This window comes from Molossus molossus, unplaced genomic scaffold (assembly GCF_014108415.1).
Source record: "Molossus molossus isolate mMolMol1 unplaced genomic scaffold, mMolMol1.p scaffold_m16_p_15, whole genome shotgun sequence".
NCBI lineage: Eukaryota > Metazoa > Chordata > Mammalia > Chiroptera > Molossidae > Molossus > Molossus molossus.
The window spans coordinates 74,545,578-74,567,594 of record NW_023425350.1 but is presented as its reverse complement, the minus strand read 5'-3'; the positions used below and the strand labels follow the sequence as shown (position 1 = coordinate 74,567,594).

The following is a 22,017-nucleotide window of genomic DNA, read 5'->3' as shown; positions in this document are numbered from 1 at the left end:
ATGGGGAGACAAAGAAACAGTCCCCAAATGAAAGAACAGGAGGAAACTGCAGAAAAAGAGCTAAATGAAAAGGATTTATCAGATAGAGAATTCAAAGTAATGGTTATAAGGATGCTTAAGGAACTTAGTGAGAACTACAACAGCATGAAAGAGACACATTGACTGGTTACCTCCTACATGACCCTGACCCCTGACCAGGACTGAAGACCAAACTGCAACCGAGGTATGTGCCCTTGACCGGAATCGAACCTGTAATTCTTCAGTCTGCAGGCCGACGCTCCAACTACTGCGCCAAATCGGCTAGGGCCAAAGAAAGACTCTTAAAGACAGTAAGAGAGAACCAGTCAATTACCTGCAAGGGAGCCCCCGTAAGGCTGTCAACTTATCTCTCAACAGGAACACTTCGGGCCAGAAGGGATTGGCATGAAGTAGTCAAAGTAATGAAAAACAAGAACCTGCAACAAAGACTGCTTTATTCCCCAAGGCTATCATTTGAAATTGAAGGTGAAATAAAGAACTTCCTAGATAAAAGAGACTAAAGGAGTTCATTACCACAAAACCAGCATTGCAAGAAATGCTAAAGGGACAGGAAGAAGAAGGAGAAGGAGAAGAAGAAAGGGGAGAGAGAGAGAGAGAGAAAGAACACATAAAAACATGGAAATAAGTAAGTACCTATCAGTAATAACCTTGAATGTAAATGGCTTAAATGTTGCAATCAAAAGACATAATGTAGCTGAATGGATAAGAAAACATGATCCATATATATATATATATATACTGTTTACAAGAGACCCACCTCAGAACAAAAGATACACACCGGTAGAAAAATGAAGGGATGGGGAAAAAATTTTCATGCAAATGAAAACAGAAAAAAAGCTGGAGCAGTAATACACCTGATAAAATAGACTTCAAAACAAAGGCTATAACAAGAGACAAAGAAGGTCACTACATAATAATAAAAGGATTGCTCTACCAGAGAATATAACCCTTATAAATATATATGCACCCAATACAGAAGCACCTAAATTTATAAATATATATAAATATTTTAGTGGACTTTAAAGGAGAGATTGACCACAATACAATCATAGTAGGGGATGTTAACACCCCACTGACTTTACTGGATAGATCTTCCAGACAGTATCAACAAGGAAACAGTGACCTTAAACAACACACTAGGTCACATGGATTAAGTTGATATCTACATATATTTTATCCCAAAGCAGCAGAATATACATTTTCAAGTGCACATGAAACATTCTCAGAGATGGACCACATGTTAGGACACGAAAGAAGTTTTAATAAAGTTAAGAAGATTGAAATGATATCAGGCATCTTCTCTGACCACAATGCCATGAAACTAGAAATTAACCATGATAAAAAAAAAGAAAAAAACCCTCAAAAGTATTCAAACACATGGAAACTGGATTACCAACAAGATCAAGGTAGAAATAAAAAATTCCCTGGAAACAAACAAAAATGAACACACTATCGTCCCAAATTTATGAGACACAGTAAAAGCAGTCCCAAGAGGGAAGTTTATAGGATTACAGGCCTACCTCAAAAAGCAAGAAAAATCTCTGGTAAGCTATCTAACCATATACGTAAAAGAATTAGAAAAAGAACAGCAGGAAAAGCCCACAGTGAGTAGATGGAAGGAAATAGTAAAGATCAGAGCAGAAATAAATGACATAGAATCTAAAAAAAATACACAAGATCAATGAAACCAAAAGCTGGTTTTTTGAAAGGGTACCTAAGATTAATAAGGCTTTAACCAGACTCATGAAGAAATGAAGAAATTAGACCCAAATAAATACAATCAGAAATGAAAGAGGAAAGGTAACAACAGACATCACAGAAATATAAATGATTGTAGGAAAATATTACAAACAACTATATGCAAACAAAATAGACAATCTGGGTGAAATTAACAAATTTCTAGAAACGTACAATTTTTCAAAACTGAATCAGAAAGAAGCAGAACGCCTGAATAGACCAATAACAACTAATGAAATCAAAGCAGTAATAAAAAAAAAACTTCCAGCAAACAAAAGTCCTGGACTGGATGGCTTCATGGGTGAATTTTACTAAACAAAGAAGAACTAACACCTATCCTCCTCAAACTGTTTCAAAAAATTCAAGAGGAGGGAAGTCTTCCATGTTCTTTTTATGAGGCCAACATTATCCTAATACCAAATCCAGATAAAGACACAACAAAGAAAGAAATCATAGGCCAATATCCTTGATGAACATAGATGCTAAAATCCTCAACAAAATATTAGAAAATTGGATCCAGCAATACATTAAAAAAAAATCATACACCATGATCAAGTGGGATTTATTCCAGGGATGCAAGGTTGGTCCAATATTTGCAAATCAATAAATGTGATACATCACACAAACAAAAGGAAAGATAAAAATCACATGATCAACCCTGGCCTGTTTTGGCTTAACGGTTAGAACATTGGCCCGCGGACCAGAGAAGTCCGGGTTTGGTTCTTGCTAAGGGCACGTACCTGGGTTGCAGTTTGTTCCTGGCCCCGGTTGGGGTCATGTGGTGGCAACCACTCGATGTGTCTCTCTCACGTCGATATGTCTCTCTCTCTCTTCCTCGCTCTCTCCCTCCCACTCTATCTCAAGATAAAAATGCAAAAATGTCCTCGGGTGAGGATTTAAAAAAAAAAAATCACATGATCATACCAATAGATGCAGAAAAAGCATTCAATAAAACCCAGGGCCCAGTTATAATAAAAACTTTCAGCAAAGTGGGAATAGAGGGATTATACCTCAACATCATAAAGGTTATGTATGAAAAACCTACAGCCAACATTCTACTCAATGGGAAAAAACTAAATGCATTTCCCTTAAGAACAGGAACAAGACAGGGATGTCTGCTTTCACCACTCTTACTCAACATAGTACTAGAAGTTCTAGCTTTAGCCATCAGACAAAAAGAAGGAATAAAAGGCATTTAAATTGGAAAGGAGGAAGTGAAACTCATTATTTTCAAATAATATGATATTGTGTACAGAAAAACCCAGACTCCACCAAAAAACTACTAGATCTAATAAATGAATTCAGCAAAGTTTCAGGACACAAAATCAACATCCAGAAATCTATGACATTTTTATACACCAATAATTAACTACCAGAAGAGAAACTAAGAAAACAACCCCATTAACTGTTGCAACACAAACAAATAAGATACCTAGGAATAAATTCTCCTAAGGATATAAAAGACTGATACTCGGAAAACTATAGGACATGGAAGAAAGAAATTCAGGGAGATACAAATAAGTGGAAGTATATACCACGTTCATGGATTAGAAGAATTAAAGTCATTAAAATGTCCACACATTTTAAAGCAATCTATAGATTCAATGCAATTTCTATTAAAATATCAATGGAATATTTCAGATAAGAGAAAATATTCCAAAAATTTATGTGGAACCATAAAAGACCCCAAATACATGCAGCAACATCGAGAAAGAAGAACAAAGTTGGAGGTATCACAACACCAGATATCAAACTATACTACAAGGCCACTATTATCACAACAGCCCGGTACTAGCATAAGAACAGGCATATAGACCAGTGGAACACAACAGAGAGCCTAGAAATCAATCCATACCTGTACGATCAATTAATATTTGACAAAAGAGGCAAGAGCATACAACAGAGTAAAGACAATCTCTTTAATGTCTTTATTTTTTATTTTTATTATTTTCTTTTTATCTTTTTTTTTTTTTTATCCTCACTCGAGGACACTTTTCCATCTTTTGTACAGAGTGGGAGGGAGAGAGAGGAAGAGAGAGAGAGAGAGAAACATCGATGTGAAGGGACACATCGAGTGGCTGCCACCCACACGACCAACCAGGGCCGGGGACAAACTGCAACCGAGGTACATGCCCCTAGCGGGAACCGAACCCGGGTCTCTCCGGACCGCAGGCCGATGCTCTAACTGCTGAGCCAAACTGGCCAGGGCTATTTATTATTTTTTAAATCCTCACACGAGGACATTTCTCTATTTTTGTTCAGATAGAGTGGGAGGGAGAGACACAGAGAGAGGGACAGAGAGAGAAATATTGACATGAAAGAGACACATTGACTTGTTGCCTCCTGCAAGGCCCTGACCAGGGCCAGGGACAAACCTGCGACTCTGATCCGCGGGCGACGCTCTAACTGCTGAGTAAACCGGCCAGGGCCCCAGACCATTTTTGAAAGGGAACATGACGAGAACCCCAATGCGCCAGAAAACGCCCACATCTGAAGCTCCACTCCTTTCCACCCAAAGCAGGTCATGGAATCACACGACTATAGGTCACTTTGTACTAGTTTGATGATTAAGGCGTAAGCTTGATATTCATTCCCTGGTGACAACGACACAAATTAAGAAACGGAACACAGTGATCGCTCTTCCTGTTCCAATCAGTGCCCACACCTTGAGGTAACTACTACCTTGAATTTCAGCATCAACGACTATGCTTTTCTCATTATTTCATGTAAGTGCAGTCACCTTCTTTATTTTCATGGTATGCTAATTTAATACCCTTAATTATAAAAACAATTTTTCCCAAATGCAGAAAAAGCTCACTAAAAGTTCTCTTCTTCAATTTAGTTTTTCAACTACCCTAAAAGTATTTTTTTCTGTCTTTGTATCTCTGTCTCAGATTCTTTCACCTTCCTGCCTTTATCATTTTCTTAGACTTGGGCTCGGTCTCCTTTCCCCTTCCTGTCTCTGGATCTATGATTCTGCTTAACACTTTCTTTTCTCTCACAAGCTCTCTTTTGCATCTTGTTCCTTATCTTGGAAGTGGTAAATGCTTTATTATATCCCCCTCCCCGCATAATGTTGGAAGGGTTGACTAATTTATAAAATGCAATGCAGTGAGTAGTGACCCTGTTGAAAATGTACAGAAGCAGAAGGACAGCAATGATCAGTGTACTACCTGGGGTAGGTCATTCTTTCTTATTGCAGTAACTTCTGTGTCAGGAGAATCTAAAGAAAACCAATGCGTGTTGCTCTCATATTCAATGAAAAAAGTGAACTTGATTATTCCTTGTTCCTGGAGACAGAAGTGCAGTAGGTTTAAAAAAATATTTTTCCTTGGAAAATTTGAAAACTCAGAGCAAAGTTTCTTGAATAAAAGAAAACGAATACCCCTTGGTCTGATTTATTGTCTCAAGCACTTGCTCAATTGTGATTTATATTTCATTGCCGATGTACTTTAAAAGCAAACACAAAGGCCACAGAGGAAGGTAACTTGGAGTAAGAAACAAAGATTCCAGAGCAGAATCACGTGTAGCACTGTCTCGGGTTCGTTTCAGCGTCCTCTACGCCTGTCCAGTGGGCTTTCAGTTACGTCCATCATTTGAAAGGGGACACCTGAAGCCAAGTGCGCCAAGGAATGCGTCTTCATTTCCAGCATTTGAGGAAATGCCCTCACACCCCCACAAGGAAAGCACCAGGGAAATAAACATGTCCTTACTCTTTTTTTTTTTTTTTTTTTATCCTCACCCGAGGACATTTTTCCATTTTTTGTACAGCTAGAGTGGGAGGGAGAGAGAGGAAGGGAGAGAGAGAGAGAAACATCGACGTGAAGGGACACATCGAGTGGCTGCCACCCGCACGACCAACCAGGGCCGGGGACAAACTGCAACCGAAGTACATGCCCTTAGCGGGAACCGAACCCGGGTCTCTCCAGACCGCAGGCCGACGCTCTAACCACTGAGCCAAACTGGCCAGGGCAACATGTCCTTACTCTTAAATTGAAGAACAGCCCATGGCATTTGGTGACTGTAACAGATAAGTAAGTCCCCGAGCTCAGAACTTTCCTCTTGAACATTGTTTTAACTTAACTGGTTGATTTAATTCCATTTGTCACAGCAAAAATTCTCATTTGTTCTGAGGCCATTATGGTCAGACTTATTTCATAAGCCATATCCCACAATGTCTGTACAGAGAAAGAGACCCAGCCCCTCTGTCCACAGAAAATATATATAGATCTGTACATAGAGAGATGCTGAGACAGCAGCATCTAAAGAGTTTGAAAGATTTATGGTTAGATATAACTACAGAGACCTTCACTCCATAGTTAAGTAGGGTTGTAGAAAATGATACAGATTTATAAGATGGTGGCGGGCAGGACCAGAGGGAAAGTAAGCTAGTGTGTGAGAGCGTGTGAGTGGACGTGAAGGTGGACGACCAAACCCGAGCAGTGCAGAGCCACGGAGCAGAAGGTTCCTGTGCTGTGGACGGAGCAGCCGGCTACCACGGTGAGGTGAGCGGACCTTCAGGGGCTTCTCCCTGCACCGCGGGGAGGTCCCACCATTTTGGAAGATCCCGGGTCTTCCCTGGGAGGAGGCAGTGGGAGTGGCTAGGGCCCAGCAACCTGAGCCCACCAGCACACCTGGCACCATCAGACCAGTGGACACTCTGTGTCAACACAGACCAGTGCACAGCAATGGAGCTCCCAAGGTGCTGGTCGCAGAAGCCGCGGACAGCCCTGAGCCCAGCACCATCCCCCATAGTAGCAGCTTGATCAGTCAAGATATACCCTCAGCAGCAGAGACTGGGGAGCAGACATCCATCCCCAGGCAACAGAAGCACAAATCAGCAGCTGAGACCCATCCCCAAAATCTACAGCAAAGGCTGAGCAGGAGCGGAGCCCCACTGGGCAGCAGCACTCCCCAGCTGCCAGTGGTGGGACCTGGGGCTCCATAGGGGCCTGTGCAACCCATCAACCCACAAGAGCGGTGGGGAGCTGGGGCTCCAGTGGGACCTGTAGGACCCAGCAGCCCACAAGATAGGCATGGAGCCAGGTCTCCAGAGGGGACTGTGCAATCCAGCTCCCCACAGGATCAGCAGAAAGCGAGGGTTCCAACGGGGCCTGTACATCCCAGCTGCCTACAAGATTGGTGGGGAGCCAGGGCTCCAGTGGGGTTCGTGCAACACAGCTGACCATGAGACTGGTGGGGAGCTGGGGCTCCAGAGGGGCTTGTGTGACCCAGCTGCCTGTGGTGTGGGAAGGGAGTGCAGCTCCAGCAGGGCCTGAGCAATATAGCTACAGGTGGCACCAGCGACCAGTGAGAAACACAACTTCAGAGGGGCCCATGCGATCCAGCAGCAGCACATATCAGGACACACTAATACCAGCCCCCAGTAGTCAGTCCTCCAGGATCCACAGCAGGCAAGAGGCAACACGCAACAGAACAGCCTGGGAGGTACAGTAACCTTATTTGATGTACAGAGAGCTGCCTACACATCTAAACATCCCCCACTGGGTCTAGAGCTACCAGATGGCTAAAATGGAAAGACAAAGAAACAACACCCATGGGAAAGAAAAAGAGGAATCACCAGAAAAGGAACTATAGGAAATGGAAGAAAGCAACTTGTCACATAAAGAATTTAAAGCAATGATTTTAAGGGTGCTCAAACAATTTGGTGAGAACTACAAGTAACTTAAGAATTATGAAGAGCTCACTGGGAACTACTTCATCTTTAAAAAAGATAGAAGCTACGCATATAGAGGTAGAAGCTATGCATAAAAATCAAGAGGAAATAAAGAATGACATAACTGTTATGAAAAATACCTTAGAAGGGTTCAGTAGTAGATTAGAAGAAGCTGAAGACTGAATCAGCAACTTAGAAGACAAGGTAGAGAAGAACACCCAAATAGAGAAGCAAATGGGAAAAAAGTTTAAAAAGCAGGAGGAGTTTAAGGGAGCTTCTTCATAGTCCCTTCAGCATTTCTTGCAGTGCTGGAAATGAAAAAAAACCAAACAAAAAACTGGTATAGCAATTCTCATATCTGACAAGATAGACTTCAAAACAAGGGCCATAATAAGAGACAGAGAAGGTCACTACATAATCGTAAGAGGGTAAATCCAACAAGAGGATATAACTCTGGTAAATATATGCACCAAATATGGGAGCACCAACATATATTTTAAAACTTCTGGAGGACTTCGAGAGAGATCAATAGCAATACGATCATAGTGGGTGACTTTATTTATTTATTTATTTATTTATTTATTTATTTTTAGTCCTCACCTGAGGACATTTTTTGATATTTTGTTCAGATAGGGTGGGAGGGGGGAGAGAGAGAGAGAGACATCAACGTGAAAGGGACACATCGAGTGGTTGCCACCCACACGACCCAACCAGGGCTGGGGACAAACTGCAACCGAGGTACATGCCCTTAGCGAGAACCGAACCCTGGTCTCTCCGGACCGCAGGCCGACGCTCTAACCGCTGAGCCAAACTGGCCAGGGCCATAGTGGGTGACTTTAACACGCCACTGACACCACTGTATAGATCTTCTGGACAAAAAATTAACAAGGACATAGAGTTCTTACAAGACAAACTAGATCAGTTGGACTTCATTGATATTTACAGAACATTTCACCCCAAAGCTGCAGAATATACATTCTTCTCAAGTGCACATGGGACATTCTCAAAGAAAGACCACATGTTAGGACACAACACAAGTCTCTACAAATTCAAGATGATTGAAATTATATCAGACATCTTCTCAGATCACAGTGGCATGAAACTAGAACTCAATTACAATAAAAACACACAACAACATTCAAACACTTGGAGACTAAATAGCATGTTATTAAACAATTAATGGGTTGCTAACGAGATCAAGGAAGAAATAACTTCCTGGAAACCAATGAAAATGAACACACAACAACAGCAAATCTATGGGACACAGCGAAAGCAGTCCTGAGAAGGAAGTTCATAGTACTACAGGCCTACCTCAAGAAACAAGAAAAATTCCTAATCGACTTTCTAACCCTACAACTTAAAGAACTAGAAAGTAAACAAAAAGAAAAACCCAGAACCAGTAGGAGGAAGGAAATAGTAAAGTTCAGAGCAGAAATAAACGACCTAGAGACTAAAAAAACAATTCAAAAGATCAATGAAACAAAAAGCTGGTTCTTTGAAAAGATAAACAAGATCAATGGACCATTAGCCAGACTCACCAAGAAACAAAAAGAGAGAACCCAAATAAACAAAATCAGAAACAAAAGAGAAGTAACAACTGACACCACAGAAATACAAAGGATCATCAAAACATACTATGAACAATTATACGCCAACAAATTGGACAATCTAGATGAAATGGACAAATTTCCAGAAACACAGTCGCCCAAAACTGAACCAGGAAGAAGTAGAAAACTTGAACAGACCAATAACAACAAAAAAAATTGAAGATGTAATTAAGAAACTTTCAGCAAACAAAAGCCCAGGCCCAGATGGCTTCACGGGAGAGTTTTACTGAACATTCAAAGAAGAGCTAATACCCATTCTCCTCAAACTATTCCAAAAAATCCAAGAAGTTTGGAATACTTTCAAACTCATTTTATGAGGCCAGCATAATCCTAATTCCAAAACCAGATAAAGACACTACAAAGAAAGAAAACTACAGGCTAATATCCTTGATGAACACAGATGCCAAAGTCCTTAACAAAATATTAGCAAATTGGATCCAGCAATACAGCAAAAAAAATTATCATGACCAAGTGGGATTCATCCCAGGGATACAAGGATGGTACAATATTCACAAATCAATAAATGTGATACACCACATAAACAAAATGAAAGATAAAAACCATATGATCATATCAATAGATGCTGAAAAATCATCCGATAAAATCCAGCATCCATTTCTGATAAAAACACTCAGCAATGTGGGAATAGAGGGATCATATCTCAACATAATAAAGCCATATATGAAAAACCTACAGCCAACATCATACTCAATGGGCAAAAACTAAAAGCATTCCCCTTAAGAATGGGAACAAGACAGGAATACCCACTTTCACCATTCTTATTTAACATAGCACTGGAAGTCTTAGCCATAGCAATTAGACATGAAGAATAAATAAAAGGGATCCAAATTGGAAAGGAGGAAGTGAAACTGTCATTATTTGCAGATGACATAATATTATACATAGAAAACCCTAAAGACTCCACCAAAAATCTACTAGAATTAATAAATGAATTTGGCAAAGTAGCAGGATACAAAATTAACATCAAGAAATCAACTGAATTCTTACACACCAATGATGAACTCACAGAAAGAGAAACTAAAAAAATAATACCATTTATTATCACAGCAAAAAAATTAAGATACCTAGGAATAAACTTAACCAAAGAAGTAAAGGACGTCTTCACAGAAAACTATAGGTCATTGAAAAAAGAAATAGAGGAAGATATAGAAAAGTGAAAGCATATGCCATATTCATGGATTGAGAGAATTAACATCATTAAAATGTCCATACTTCCCAAAGCAATCTATAGATTCAATACAATCCCCATCAAAATACCAATGACATATTTCACAGAACTAGAACACACACTCCAAAAGTTTTTTTTTTATCCTCATCCAAGGACATTTTTTGTTCAGATAGAGTGAGAGGGAGAACGAGGAAGAGAGAGAAACATCGATATGAAAAGGACACATCGAATAGTTGCCACCCGCACGACTCAACCGGGGCCAGGGACAAACTGCAGCCGAGGTCCGTGGCTTTAGCGGGAACCAAACCTGGGTCTCTCTGGACTGCAGGCCGATGCTCTAACCACTGAGCAAAACTGGCCAGGGCAAACACTCCAAAAGTTTATATGGAACCAAAAAAGACCCTGAATAGCCATAGCAATCTTGGAAAAGAAGATCAAAGTAGGAGGGATCACATTACCAGATATCAGGTTATACTACAAAGCCACTGTAATTAAAACAGCCTGGTACTGGCACAAGAAAGACAGATAGATCAATGGAACAGAACAGGGAATGCAGAACCCAAGACAGTATGCTCAATTAATATTTGACAAAGATGGCAAGAGCATATAGTGGAGTCAAGACAGTATCTTCAATAAATGGTGTTAGGAAAATTGGACAGCTACTTGCAAAAAATGAAGTTAGACCACCAACTTACACCATACACAAGAATAAACTCAAAATGGATAAAAGACTTAAATGTAACTCGTGAATCCATAAAAATTCTAGAAGAAAATGTAGGCAACAAAATTTCAGACATCATACACAGCAGAATTTTCACTGATACATCACCTAAGGCAAGAGAAACAAAGAAAAAAATGAACATATGGGACTACATCAAACTAAAAATTTCTGGACAGCAAAAGAAACAACCATCAAAATGGAAAGGGAACCCACTGTATGGGAGACCATAATTGCCAATGATGCATCAGATAAGGGGTTAATTTCCAAAATATATAGAGTGCTCATACAACTCACAAAAGGAAGACAAAGAACCCAATTAAAAAATGGGCAGAGAGCCCTGGCCGGTTTTGCTCAGTGGTTAGACCGTCGGCCTGCAGACTGGAGAGTCTGGGTTTGGTTCCCGCTAAGGGCATGTACCTCAGTTGCAGTTTGTCCCTGGCCCTGGTTGGGGTCGTGGGGTAGCAACCAGTCAACGTGTCTCTCTCGTGTCAATGTTTTTCTCTCTCTCTCTTCCTCCCTCTCTCCCTCCTGCTCTATCTGAAGATAAATGCAAAAATGTCCTCGGGTGAGGATTAAACAAAAAAGACCCTTTCTTACTATTCTGTAATCATCACTAGGACTTGCTGTTGTTGTCATCTGGTCTGTTAGGATGGTGGGTCTAGGTGATCGGCGCTTGTATTGTATGCGCATGCTCTGGTGGGCACTCGCCCCTCTGCGTCACAGTGAAAGCGGGGTGTTCCTCTGTGGACATTCCCAGTGATTCCAGTCTGCATGTAGAAGGTATGGGCCTGGGTTGGGCCTCGTGACTTTCTCACACATGGTCTCAGGCAAAGAAGCCACTGCAGATCTCTGAAGAATTTCCGCAAAGATGAAAAAAGGCAAACAAACCCAATTACAACCTAGAAGCTGCTGTGTTTCCAAATATGTTTTTTTTTTTTTCCCCAATGTTTTTATTGATTTTTTAGAGAGAGAGGAAGGGAGAGAGAGAAACATCGATGTGAGAAACATCCACTGGCCCCTACTGGGGATCTGACCCACAACCCGGGCATGTGCCCTCACTGGGAATTGAACAGGAACCTCTCAGTTCATGGGCCGATGCTCAGTCCACTGAGCCACACCAGCTGGGCACAAATATATTTTTATTTCATGAATGAATAGTCACATTCTGATTATACATTCAAGAGGCATTTTTCCAGGATACAAACGAAAGGAAGTAAAGAGACAGAATGCGGGAAGACCAAGCAGGAAGCTATTTATTAAATCTGACAAGTTCTTAAAGCGCTGTCAGTTAAGCATGCAGGGCAGTGTACATGTACATACATCCAACAGTGCTAGAGTAATGGAAGCAGTAAAATTCAGGTAATTTCCTGACTGTTGGCTCAGAGTTACTGTTGTGCCCTTCCCTTCCCTATTGTTTTAAATGCTGAAAGCAGTATCTGATGGAACATTCTAAGGCATCACAGACTTTCCCACGGAATCAGTTGTACAGCAGCGGAGTCTCAGGTTCTGTTGGAGTGATTACTCCCGCGCTGATGGCACAGTCACAACTCATAGTTCTGGACTCACTGGGTCCAGACGTACAGCATCTGCGCCTGTGACGCACACCCACAAAGCCAGGTTTCTCTTTTGAACTTGAGTCAGCAACCAAAGAAACGTGTGGAGAAATTCTTAGGCTGTTCTCCCTACCGTGTTGTGGTGACGGTTCTCTGTTTGTCCCGACAGCACAGTGGAAGCAGCAGTGAAGAAATAGTGTGGCCATGACAATTTCTGTTGTTGCTGTCATTCAGTCTTTGGAGAGGGCATCTGCTCTGTGGGGCCTGGCACCAGCCTTTGCGACAGTAAAGGGCCACACTCAGAACGGGGGAGAAAACCTCTTGGGCCTCCGTGGGATGCTCCATTGCTCGCGACGGCCTTGTGGACACCGGTGTGCGCTCCAGGACCCTGCTGCGTTTCCACGCCGAGCACCTGCAGTCCAAAGGGAAGGCCTGCCCTGGGGCGGAGAGCACGCTGCCTTTCTCCTCCTAAAGCCAGGTCCTGACAACTCGACCACATGCCAGTACAGCCAAAATTCAGAGGGGTGGTTCTCGATTTCTGGAGGCTCATCTCCCGACTTTCCTCACTCAGGGCTGCGAGTCTGGTCCTGTGGGACGGTGGTCGAGAGGATTTCTTTTGCCTCCCAGGTTCTGTAAAATTTCCGTGTAGGCTGGCCGTAGAATCGCTTGTTCTGGCTCCACACTGACCATCTGTTGGTTCCTGTGGCACCACTGTGTGCAGTGTGGCTGTCGGTGTGCTAGAGGTGTTTTTTTTCTTTGCTTTGGGTCTCAAAGGGAACTGTGAAGTAGCTGGAAGCCGCCTTCCACATCAGTCCTGTTGACCAATGATTCAAAAACTGAGATTTATCTCCTTCCTGTGCAGCTCGTGTGTCTGAACACAGTGATTGGCCCAATCAGTCCCTGGAAGAAAATTAGAAAACAAGAAAGTGCAGGAGAGAAGAGCGGCTGTTGCAGCTACGTGCGATTGTATGCTGCAGAGAACACGAAACGGAGGAAATTGATGAGAGCGGCTGAGGACACGCACAGGTTGCTTCTGTTCACCGAGGCGATGACTAGGGCTTAAGATCGGGGCCTTTGCCAAGGCTTTCGGGGTCCAATGTTGCTCTGCTCGGAGTGCTGGCTCCTCAGTTCTGAAACGAGTTCTAGAAGAATACCAGTAAGACAGGAACAACATAAGTAAAAATTCTAGCTCTGTCTTCTCTCTCCCATACAGCCAGACACAGGGAAATGTCTATCAACACTTACCTCAGGTGTGTTCTCTACAGAGCTATGATCTGCTTTTTCAACTGGGAGAAACTTACGACAGTGGTGAACCTGTCTAAGAGGGAATCCAACATTGACTCATTGGAATGACAGCCAGCCACACACTCCCCATTACCTCTCTTGCCCAGGATATTTCCTTATAATGTCTTAAAGGCATCACCACAGTATATAACTAAATCTTCTAGTAACTATGTAATGAATGTTCCAATGTGCTTCACACTAAATTAAGGAATTAATTCCAAGAGTGTTTAAACACTTCACTACCGGTATTATGGAATGCGCAGCTACTTGAAACACTAAAACTGGGCTGTTCTAAAGAGTTTGTGAGTAGTGTTCTCATGTGTACTCCTTATACGTCACGTCACAGACTAACACATGCCTGCCTACTGGGAACACGTTTCACGCTTTGCAGGAATGCAAAAGTAACCCTAGAGTGTGGAATGCTGGTATCTTCTGTGAAATATTTTAGTTGGTACATTCATTATATAATTAGTAGGAGTTTCATTTAGTGGTTATAGTCTGTGCTGAAAACAGTTTGCCAAAATCTCGCATGGTATGAATAAATTCTTAGTTCCAATACTTCACTACAGGTATTGGAGAATGCATAGCAAATTGAAACACTAAAACTACACTAAACTCTAGACAGAGTTTGCTAGTAGAGTTTACAAATGTATTGATTTTACATGTCAGAGACCACTACATGCATTTACCCAATGGGAATATGTTTCACTCTTTATAGGAATACACAGGTGAACCTCGTGTGTGGAATGCTGATAGCTTCCATGAAGTATTATAGTATAATGCCATTTTTGGGGGGAACATGTTTGAACATTTGTTCCATATTTGCAGGAACTTAATTTAGTAGACAGCCTGTGCTAAAAAGTTGACTTAAGTACCTCTTGGTACAAATTATTTCTAAGAGTGTTCAAACAATTCACTACAGGTATTACAGATGGCACAGCTAATTGAAACACTAAAAGTATACTGTTTTAGACAAAGTTTGCTAATAGCATTTACAAATGTACAGATTATACGTTACGTCATAGAGTAATAAATTCATTACGTACTGGGAACACGTTTACTCTGAAGGAACAGACAGGTCAACCTGGTGTGTGGAATGCTGGGATCTGTCAAAGTTGTCTTTGTCTCTAAAGCACTCGGATTGTCTATCCCACAAATTTGTTTATACTATCAGTATAAATAGTTGCTTTTAATATTTTTGCCAACTTGCCAAGTGCCATCTGAAATGATTTAATTTTGGAGATTGTTTTATATTTTAAGGGTGAATTTAAGTCTGTGATAGCATTTTAATTAGGAACAAGTGAAACTAAGTCAGGGCTAATCAAAGGAATCTAATAACAAAATTACAAAGGGTGTGTAAAAAAAAAAAGGGGGTTGAGAATTGAAAATAATTTGGTGACAAAAATGAATCTCTCTTCAACTGCTGCATTTTAACTAAATCATTATACATGAAAAACCCAGATCATATTTTACTTCTTTGGTATATTATTTATGTAAGAAAAAATTTAAAGGGATCTATTAAAATACCATTATTGCTTATAGGCATATAAAGATATAAAAAACAAAATAGGTAATGATTTAGCGTTTTTAACTATAGCTTTAAAATATAATCAACTTTTCAGTATATTAAGTAATACTATATATAACATTAAATTTATTAGGATGAATGGTAACAACTTTTAAAAATCAATTGAGCCCTGGCCAGTATGTCTTAGTGGTTAAGAGATTGGCCTACGGAACAATGAGTCGGGGGTTCGATTCTGGTCAAGGGCATGTACCTCGGATGTGGTTCGTCCCTGGCGCTGGTCAGGGTCATGTGGGAGGCAATTAATTGATGTGTCTGTCTCATGTCGCTGTTTCTCTCTCTCTAACCTTCCCACTCTATCTGAAGATAAATAGAAAAATATCCTCAGGTGAGGATTAAAAAATAAAAAATCAATTGAAAATCACATTGTCTATTATCCTGTGCATATTCCTGAATGTCTGTATAATTACTGTACCCAGTATAACTACTTGCATTTATTATGACCTATAATAGTATTTAAAAAACATACTTATACTTTTTTCTTCAGACATGTGACTTCCAGACAGAAATATGTTAATATTTTATGAGCACTAAACTCATTACTTTAAATTTTTAAAATGGCAAAACAGATCTAAATGTATTTGCATATGGTTAATCTGTTGACATTTTAAGAAATGTTTAAATTAAAATTCTTTTTGTATGTTTTTTTTTCTTTTAAGAAACTACAACTATTTAAAAATTATTTATAAATTAATTTAGGTCTAAACTTTCAAAGTTACCAATCTGAACATTACAATTTTGTTAACATATTACATTTTCATGAAGAAGTAGTATTTTATTTTTCTTTATTGATTTTAGAGAGACAGGAAGGGAGAGGGAGAGATGGAAACATTGATTGGCCGCCTCCTGCATGCCCCCCACTGGGGATCGGGCCCACAGCCTGGGCATGTGCTGACTGGGAATCGAACCGGCGACCTCTTGGTGCTCAACCACTGAGCCGCACCGGCCGGTCATGAAGTAGTAGTATTTTAATAATTTTATAAAATTAAACCATGTAAAGACATCCATTACTATTTTATTTAAATACAATTATATATGTATATTTATACATGTCATATCTATACACACATTTTAATATTAAATTCAACTTTGGCCTAGTACAAAGCATCCATCTATTGTGTGAACATTGTCTCACTGCAAGCTGTCTGACCAACTCTGTCGGAGCTCGAGGTTTGATTGGTATGCTGCCGCTGAAATACCTACCCTGAGAGTTTATTTGGAAAACCCAAGTAACAGCACAAACCCTTGTTTGTATTTCTTCCCTTTTCAAATGTATGACATTTCTCAGTCCTGCCCAGAGCTGCCTTCGTGAAACAAGAACTTTTAGAAAAGGCAGCCATGTGGGAGTCTCAGGTGGTCCTATGAAGGAGAAATTTTTCTTTTGTAAATGAGGGCTAATAGGATGCCCTCCTGTTTCCATAGCTTTGTCACACCTTATTACTTGCTCTGGTGTACAATCCAGCCTTGAGTGCCCTGGCTCTGCAAGTGCACACAGGAGGCCCACCAATGAGACTAGGTCCACCAGGCGCCGGAACAGCAGAGCTCTGACTGTAGGGAATCTGGTGTGTCCCAAGGGGTTAAATCACAGGGTAGAGACGCAATGTGGCTGGCTTACTGAGCTTTGGTGTAAAGCAGAGAAAGGTCAAACTCAACATCACTCATGTACAAGGTTTCACCTAACCCTCTCTGACCTTTTGAGGATGGCTGGAGTTCTTCAGGATGCACTTGACCTCAAAAAGAACATGTTCAGTGTCTCCTGGTTACCCAGCAAAGGCTGTATGTCCAAAGGTTGGCTTTCAAAGAAACTGGAAATGAAAGATGAGAAAAACAAGTTGGAGCAGGCAAGACTTTCTGAATGGTTAGACCACACGGATGCACCCCAGCACACTGGTCTCCGCATACTCTACTCTCTACAGGAACTATTTGGATGAGTCATGGAGTTTTAAAATTGGAAAAGGGTCAATCAACACACTTGTATTTATGTTCTAAATGTATAAATTTTTTTCTATCAAGGACCTTCAGTGATTACCATGGAAATACTCAGAATTGAAGTAGAGCATGGGGATTCCAGCCACGATGAATCAAATTCCACAGAATAAGTAAATGGTAGCATAGCTTACTTAGGTGTGAGGGAATCCAAATAAACGTTATCTTACATGTAAAGAAAAGGCACACAACAATTCAAGGCTTTTAAAAATGCATCATTTATTTCAAAGTACACCATAAAGTTATATTTTTAAGAAATACACATTCAATCTTGTATCTCAAGACTTGGCTATGCGCGTTTCAGTTTATCTTGAAAATAAATTCAGGTATACAAATGTTACATACCTCAAGTACAAACAGACAGAAAATGCATATGGTCTCAACTGAATGTTTTTACATTCATTCACTGTTCAAGTTGACTTACATTCCTGTAATCTGCTTTTAAACCAGGACAGCCTTATTTTAAAAAAATACTCTGTATGTTTTCAGCACAAAGTCCTCATACATTTTTAAAATTAGATCTTGGCGCATAATATTGTGAAATTATAAAAAAAACCAAACCTGGTAATTTAATACAATTGTCTCATGCCAGGCCTTCTGAATCAACTCAATTATTTCCTTAGCTGTAATGTCAAATTTGTGTTCATTCAGATAAATAAAGAATGAAAGAGGACAGGTGGTGGAAACTTGACAACAGATAAGGTTTTCAGATGGAGTCTGTAGCTGAGTCCAGACTTTTCTCTAAAAGCAAACAGCAAATCTCATTATCATAATTGCAAGAAAGATCCGAAAGCAGCGAGTGGTACAAGCCTGCCCTGCTTGAGTCTGTTCTGCGAAGATGAGGAGGGTGGGGAGTGGGAAGCTACAGCAATAAGAGCCTTAGGAAGGTGTCTCAGAAACTTGCATTATCATGATCTAGATGAGGGTCCCTGCCTTTTTTTTTTTGCCTAATTTCAATTCTCATGAGGGAAGTGTGAGTTAGACCATGGGTCAGAGCTTCTTCTACCAATTGTGGGGCTCCATATCCGCCACGGGTTGTAGGTCTGTCCCAAATCGTCAGCCGGACTGGAGGCGGAAGGAGCGTGAGGAGCAGAGGAGTTCTCTGTGCCCATGAGGCCGATGCTGGTCAGCGTGTTGGCTGGAGTGGTGAAAGGAAGGGCACTGCTAAGGTTGCTGGACCAGATCGAGTTGCTGAATGGAGTGGTGGACCATAAGCCGCTGGTGTTGCCAAGGATCGACTGCAAAACAGAAAACACAACACGGGGGCGTCAGGCTTGAGAAGGGCAGGCAGATGAAGTGGTGAAGGTTATGCTGAAAATAGGGGCTGGACCATAAATATCTTTCACGTTATTTATGTTAAAACAAATGTGTTATAAGTATAGCCATCCCAGAGTCTGAGCAGGTGGTTGTGATATTTTAAAGAAGGGCTGGCCGACTACAGCAAGGGGCCAAATCCAACCCTGTGTATTCCTGTCAAGAAAGTTCCACTGAAGTCCAGCTGCACCACCTGCTCAGGTACCGTCCAGGCTGCGTGGGCACCATTATGGCAGAGGTGAACAGGTGTGATGAAAGCAGCACAACCTACAAAGCTGAACATATTTATGAACCTGTTTTAAAGAATGGTTGAGATGCTTTTAAAACTAAAGCCAAATGATTATAAGTAGAGACAAGCTTTGGAATCATTTAGTTAAAATTAGTACTGTTAAACCTTGCTTGTCTAAGTTAGTTCTCCTGAGAATGAAGATGTAACCACAGCAGGTTCATATTTTTCTGTCACAATTTTGTGAAAGCCGAGACCAGTAATTATTTTCCTTGGTAAGAATACTTTTCTAGTGCATAATTTTTGCAGAAAAATTTAGCTGAAAAGCAAACAGATGCACACCAGAAAGCTCAAGTGAAGACACAGGTGCTTCTCAGAAGCAAAATCAGTGCAACCTACACCCCCCCCCCAACCCTCCCACCTGGAAATCATGTTTGTTCTCTGTATCTATAAGCTTGTTTCTGTTTCCTTTGTTTGTTTATTCTGTATTTTAGATATATAAGTGATATCATATGGTGTCTTTCTCTGACTTATTTGACTTAGCATAATACACTCTAGGTCTATCCATGTTGTTGGAAATGGCAAGATTTCATTCTTTTTATGGCCAAGTAATACCCCATTGTACATATGTACCACATTGTCTCTATCCATTTGTCTATTGATGGGCACTTAGGTTGCTTCCCTATCTTGGTTATTGTAAAAATGCTGCAAATAAACATAGGGCTGCATATATCTTTTCAAATATTTTAGGTTTCTTCAGATAAATACTCAGATATTGAACTGCTGGATCGTATGGTAGTTCTGTTTTTAATTTTCTGAGGAACTTCCATATTGCTTTCCACAGTGACTGCACCAATTTATAGTCCACCAACAATGTACAAGGGTTCCCTTTTCTCCACATCTTCATCTGTTTGTGAGTTTATTAATGACAGCCATTGTGACAGGTGTGTGGTTTTGATTTGCATTTCCCTGATGATTAGTGATGTTAAACATCTTTTCATATGTCTGTTGGCCATCTATGTGTCTTCTTTGGAGAAATGACCTATGTCCTTTGTCCATTTTAGAGAGAGAGGAAGGGAGAGGGAGAAAGAGATAGAAACATCGATGAGAGAGAACACTGATTGGCTGTCTCCTGCATGCCCCCACTAGGGATGTGGCCCACAACCTGGGCATGTGCCCTGACGGGGGATCAAACTGGCCACCTCTTGGTGAATGCCGTCAATTGATGCTCAACCACTGAGCCACACCGACTGGGCTACCCTGACCAGGGCTGGTGATCGAACCTGCAACCCTGGTACATGCCCTTGACCAGGAATCAAATCCATGAGCCTTAGGTCCATGGGCTGATGCTCTAACCATTTAGCCAAATTGACCAGGGCCCATTTTTACTTTATTTATTTTTGATGTTATACAGGGAGGGGCAAAAGTAGGTTTACAGTTGTTTGTATGGAAAATACAATTAATTATTTGTTTTGTGTATTCACAACTGTGAACCTATTTTTGCCCCACCCTGTCTGAGTTTTCTTGAATGTATCATTAGTGAATATCTTCTCTTATTCAGTAGGTTGTCTTTTCATTTTGTTGGTTCCCTTCACTGTGCTGAAACTTTTTAGTTTGATGTAGTGCCATTTGTTTACTTTTCCTTTGTTTCCCTTGCCCAAGGAGACATAGCCAAAAAAGTAGTGCTAAGAGCGATGTAAGAGAGTGTACTGCCTACGTTTTCTTCTAGGAGTTTTATGATTTCGGGCCTTATATTTAATCCATTTTGAGTTTATTCTTATATATGGTGTAAGAAAAGGGTCTAGTTTCTTTTTGCATGTATCTCTCCAGTTTTCCCAACACCCCTTATGGAAGAGACTGTCTTTACTCCATTGTATATTCTTGCCTCCTTTGCCACAAATTAATTGAACATATAAGCAGGTACTTATTTCTGGGGTCTCTCTTCTGTTTCACTGACCGGTCCATTTTGACTTTGATAGACTTGAAGTATAGCATGAAATCAGGTACTGTGATATCTGTTTGTTCTTTCTCAAGACTGCTTTAGCTATTTGTAGTCTTTTGTGGTTACATATAAATTTTAGAATTATTTGTTCATTCTGTGAAAAATACCATTGGTATTTTGATATGGATTATACTGAATGTGTAGATTGTTTTGGGTAGTATGGATAGATTAATGACATTAATTCTTCCTATCCATGAGCACAGTATATGTATATCTTTCTATTTGTTTGTTTTCCAATACTATGTTGAATCAAAGTGGTGAAAACAGACATTCAAGTCTTGTTCCTGATCTTAAAGAAAAAGCTTTTTAGCTTTTCACTGTTGAATACATTATTTGCTGTGGGTTTGTCATATCTGGCCTTTATTATGTTGAGGTATGTTCCCTCTACACCCACTTTGCTCAGAATGTTATCATAACTGAATGTTGGTTTTTTTCCAAATGCTTTGTCTGTATCTATGGATATGATCACATGACTTTCATCCTTCATTTTGTTTATATGGTGTATCGTGTTAACTGATTTGTGGATATTAATCCAACCTTGCATCCTGGGAATAAATCCCACTTGATCATGGTGTATTGCTGAATTATGTTCGCTAATATTTTGTCGAGGATTTTTGCATCAGGAATACTGGCTTGTAATTTTCTGTCTTTGTACTGTGTGTGGCTGGTTTTGCTAAGAGGGTAATGCTGGCCTTGTAAAATGAGCTTGGGAGTCTTTGCTTCTCTTCAATTTTTTGGGGACAGTTTGAGAAGTACAGGTATTAATTCTGCTTTGGATGTTTGGTAAAATTCATCTGTGAATCCATCTGGTCCAGGATTTTTGTTTGTTGGGAGTTTTCTGATTACTGATTCCATTTCATTAGTAGTTACCATCTGTTTGGATTTTCTATTCTTTCCTAATTCAGACTTGAAAGATTGTATCCTTGTAGGAATTTATCAGTTTCCTCCAGGTTGCCCAATTTGTTGGCATATAGTTGCTCCAGTATTTTTTAAAGATTTTTTATTCCTCACCCAAGGATATTTTCCATTTATCATTAGACAGAGTAAGAGGGAGGGAGAAAGACAGACAGACAGAAACATCGATGTGATAGAGGACA

General features: G+C 40.4%; 1 protein-coding gene and 1 long non-coding RNA gene across 5 annotated transcripts in view; both read right to left on the bottom strand.

Moving 5' to 3' along the window:
• Window positions 1-12,691: 12,691 nt before the first annotated feature.
• On the bottom strand, window positions 12,692-17,178 carry LOC118631140. Of its 2 annotated transcripts, none has more exons than XR_004959734.1 (3): window positions 17,084-17,178; window positions 13,769-13,841; window positions 12,692-13,665 (listed from the first exon to the last, which is right to left on the bottom strand). It is a non-coding gene; the product is annotated as an uncharacterized LOC118631140 (long non-coding RNA). The 2 variants fall into 2 exon arrangements; XR_004959733.1 differs by lacking the exon at window positions 17,084-17,178 and adding an exon at window positions 14,854-15,019.
• Window positions 17,179-17,584: 406 nt separating this feature from the next.
• The window catches only part of TMEM131 (transmembrane protein 131), a 266,720-nt gene continuing 262,287 nt past the window's right edge, over window positions 17,585-22,017 (bottom strand). For all 3 annotated transcript variants that reach the window (XM_036262183.1, XM_036262185.1, XM_036262184.1), the window contains one exon: window positions 17,585-18,616. In XM_036262183.1, the coding sequence (XP_036118076.1) occupies window positions 18,332-18,616 (285 nt within the window). In that variant the 3' untranslated portion in view covers window positions 17,585-18,331. The remainder of the gene's footprint in view (window positions 18,617-22,017) is intronic.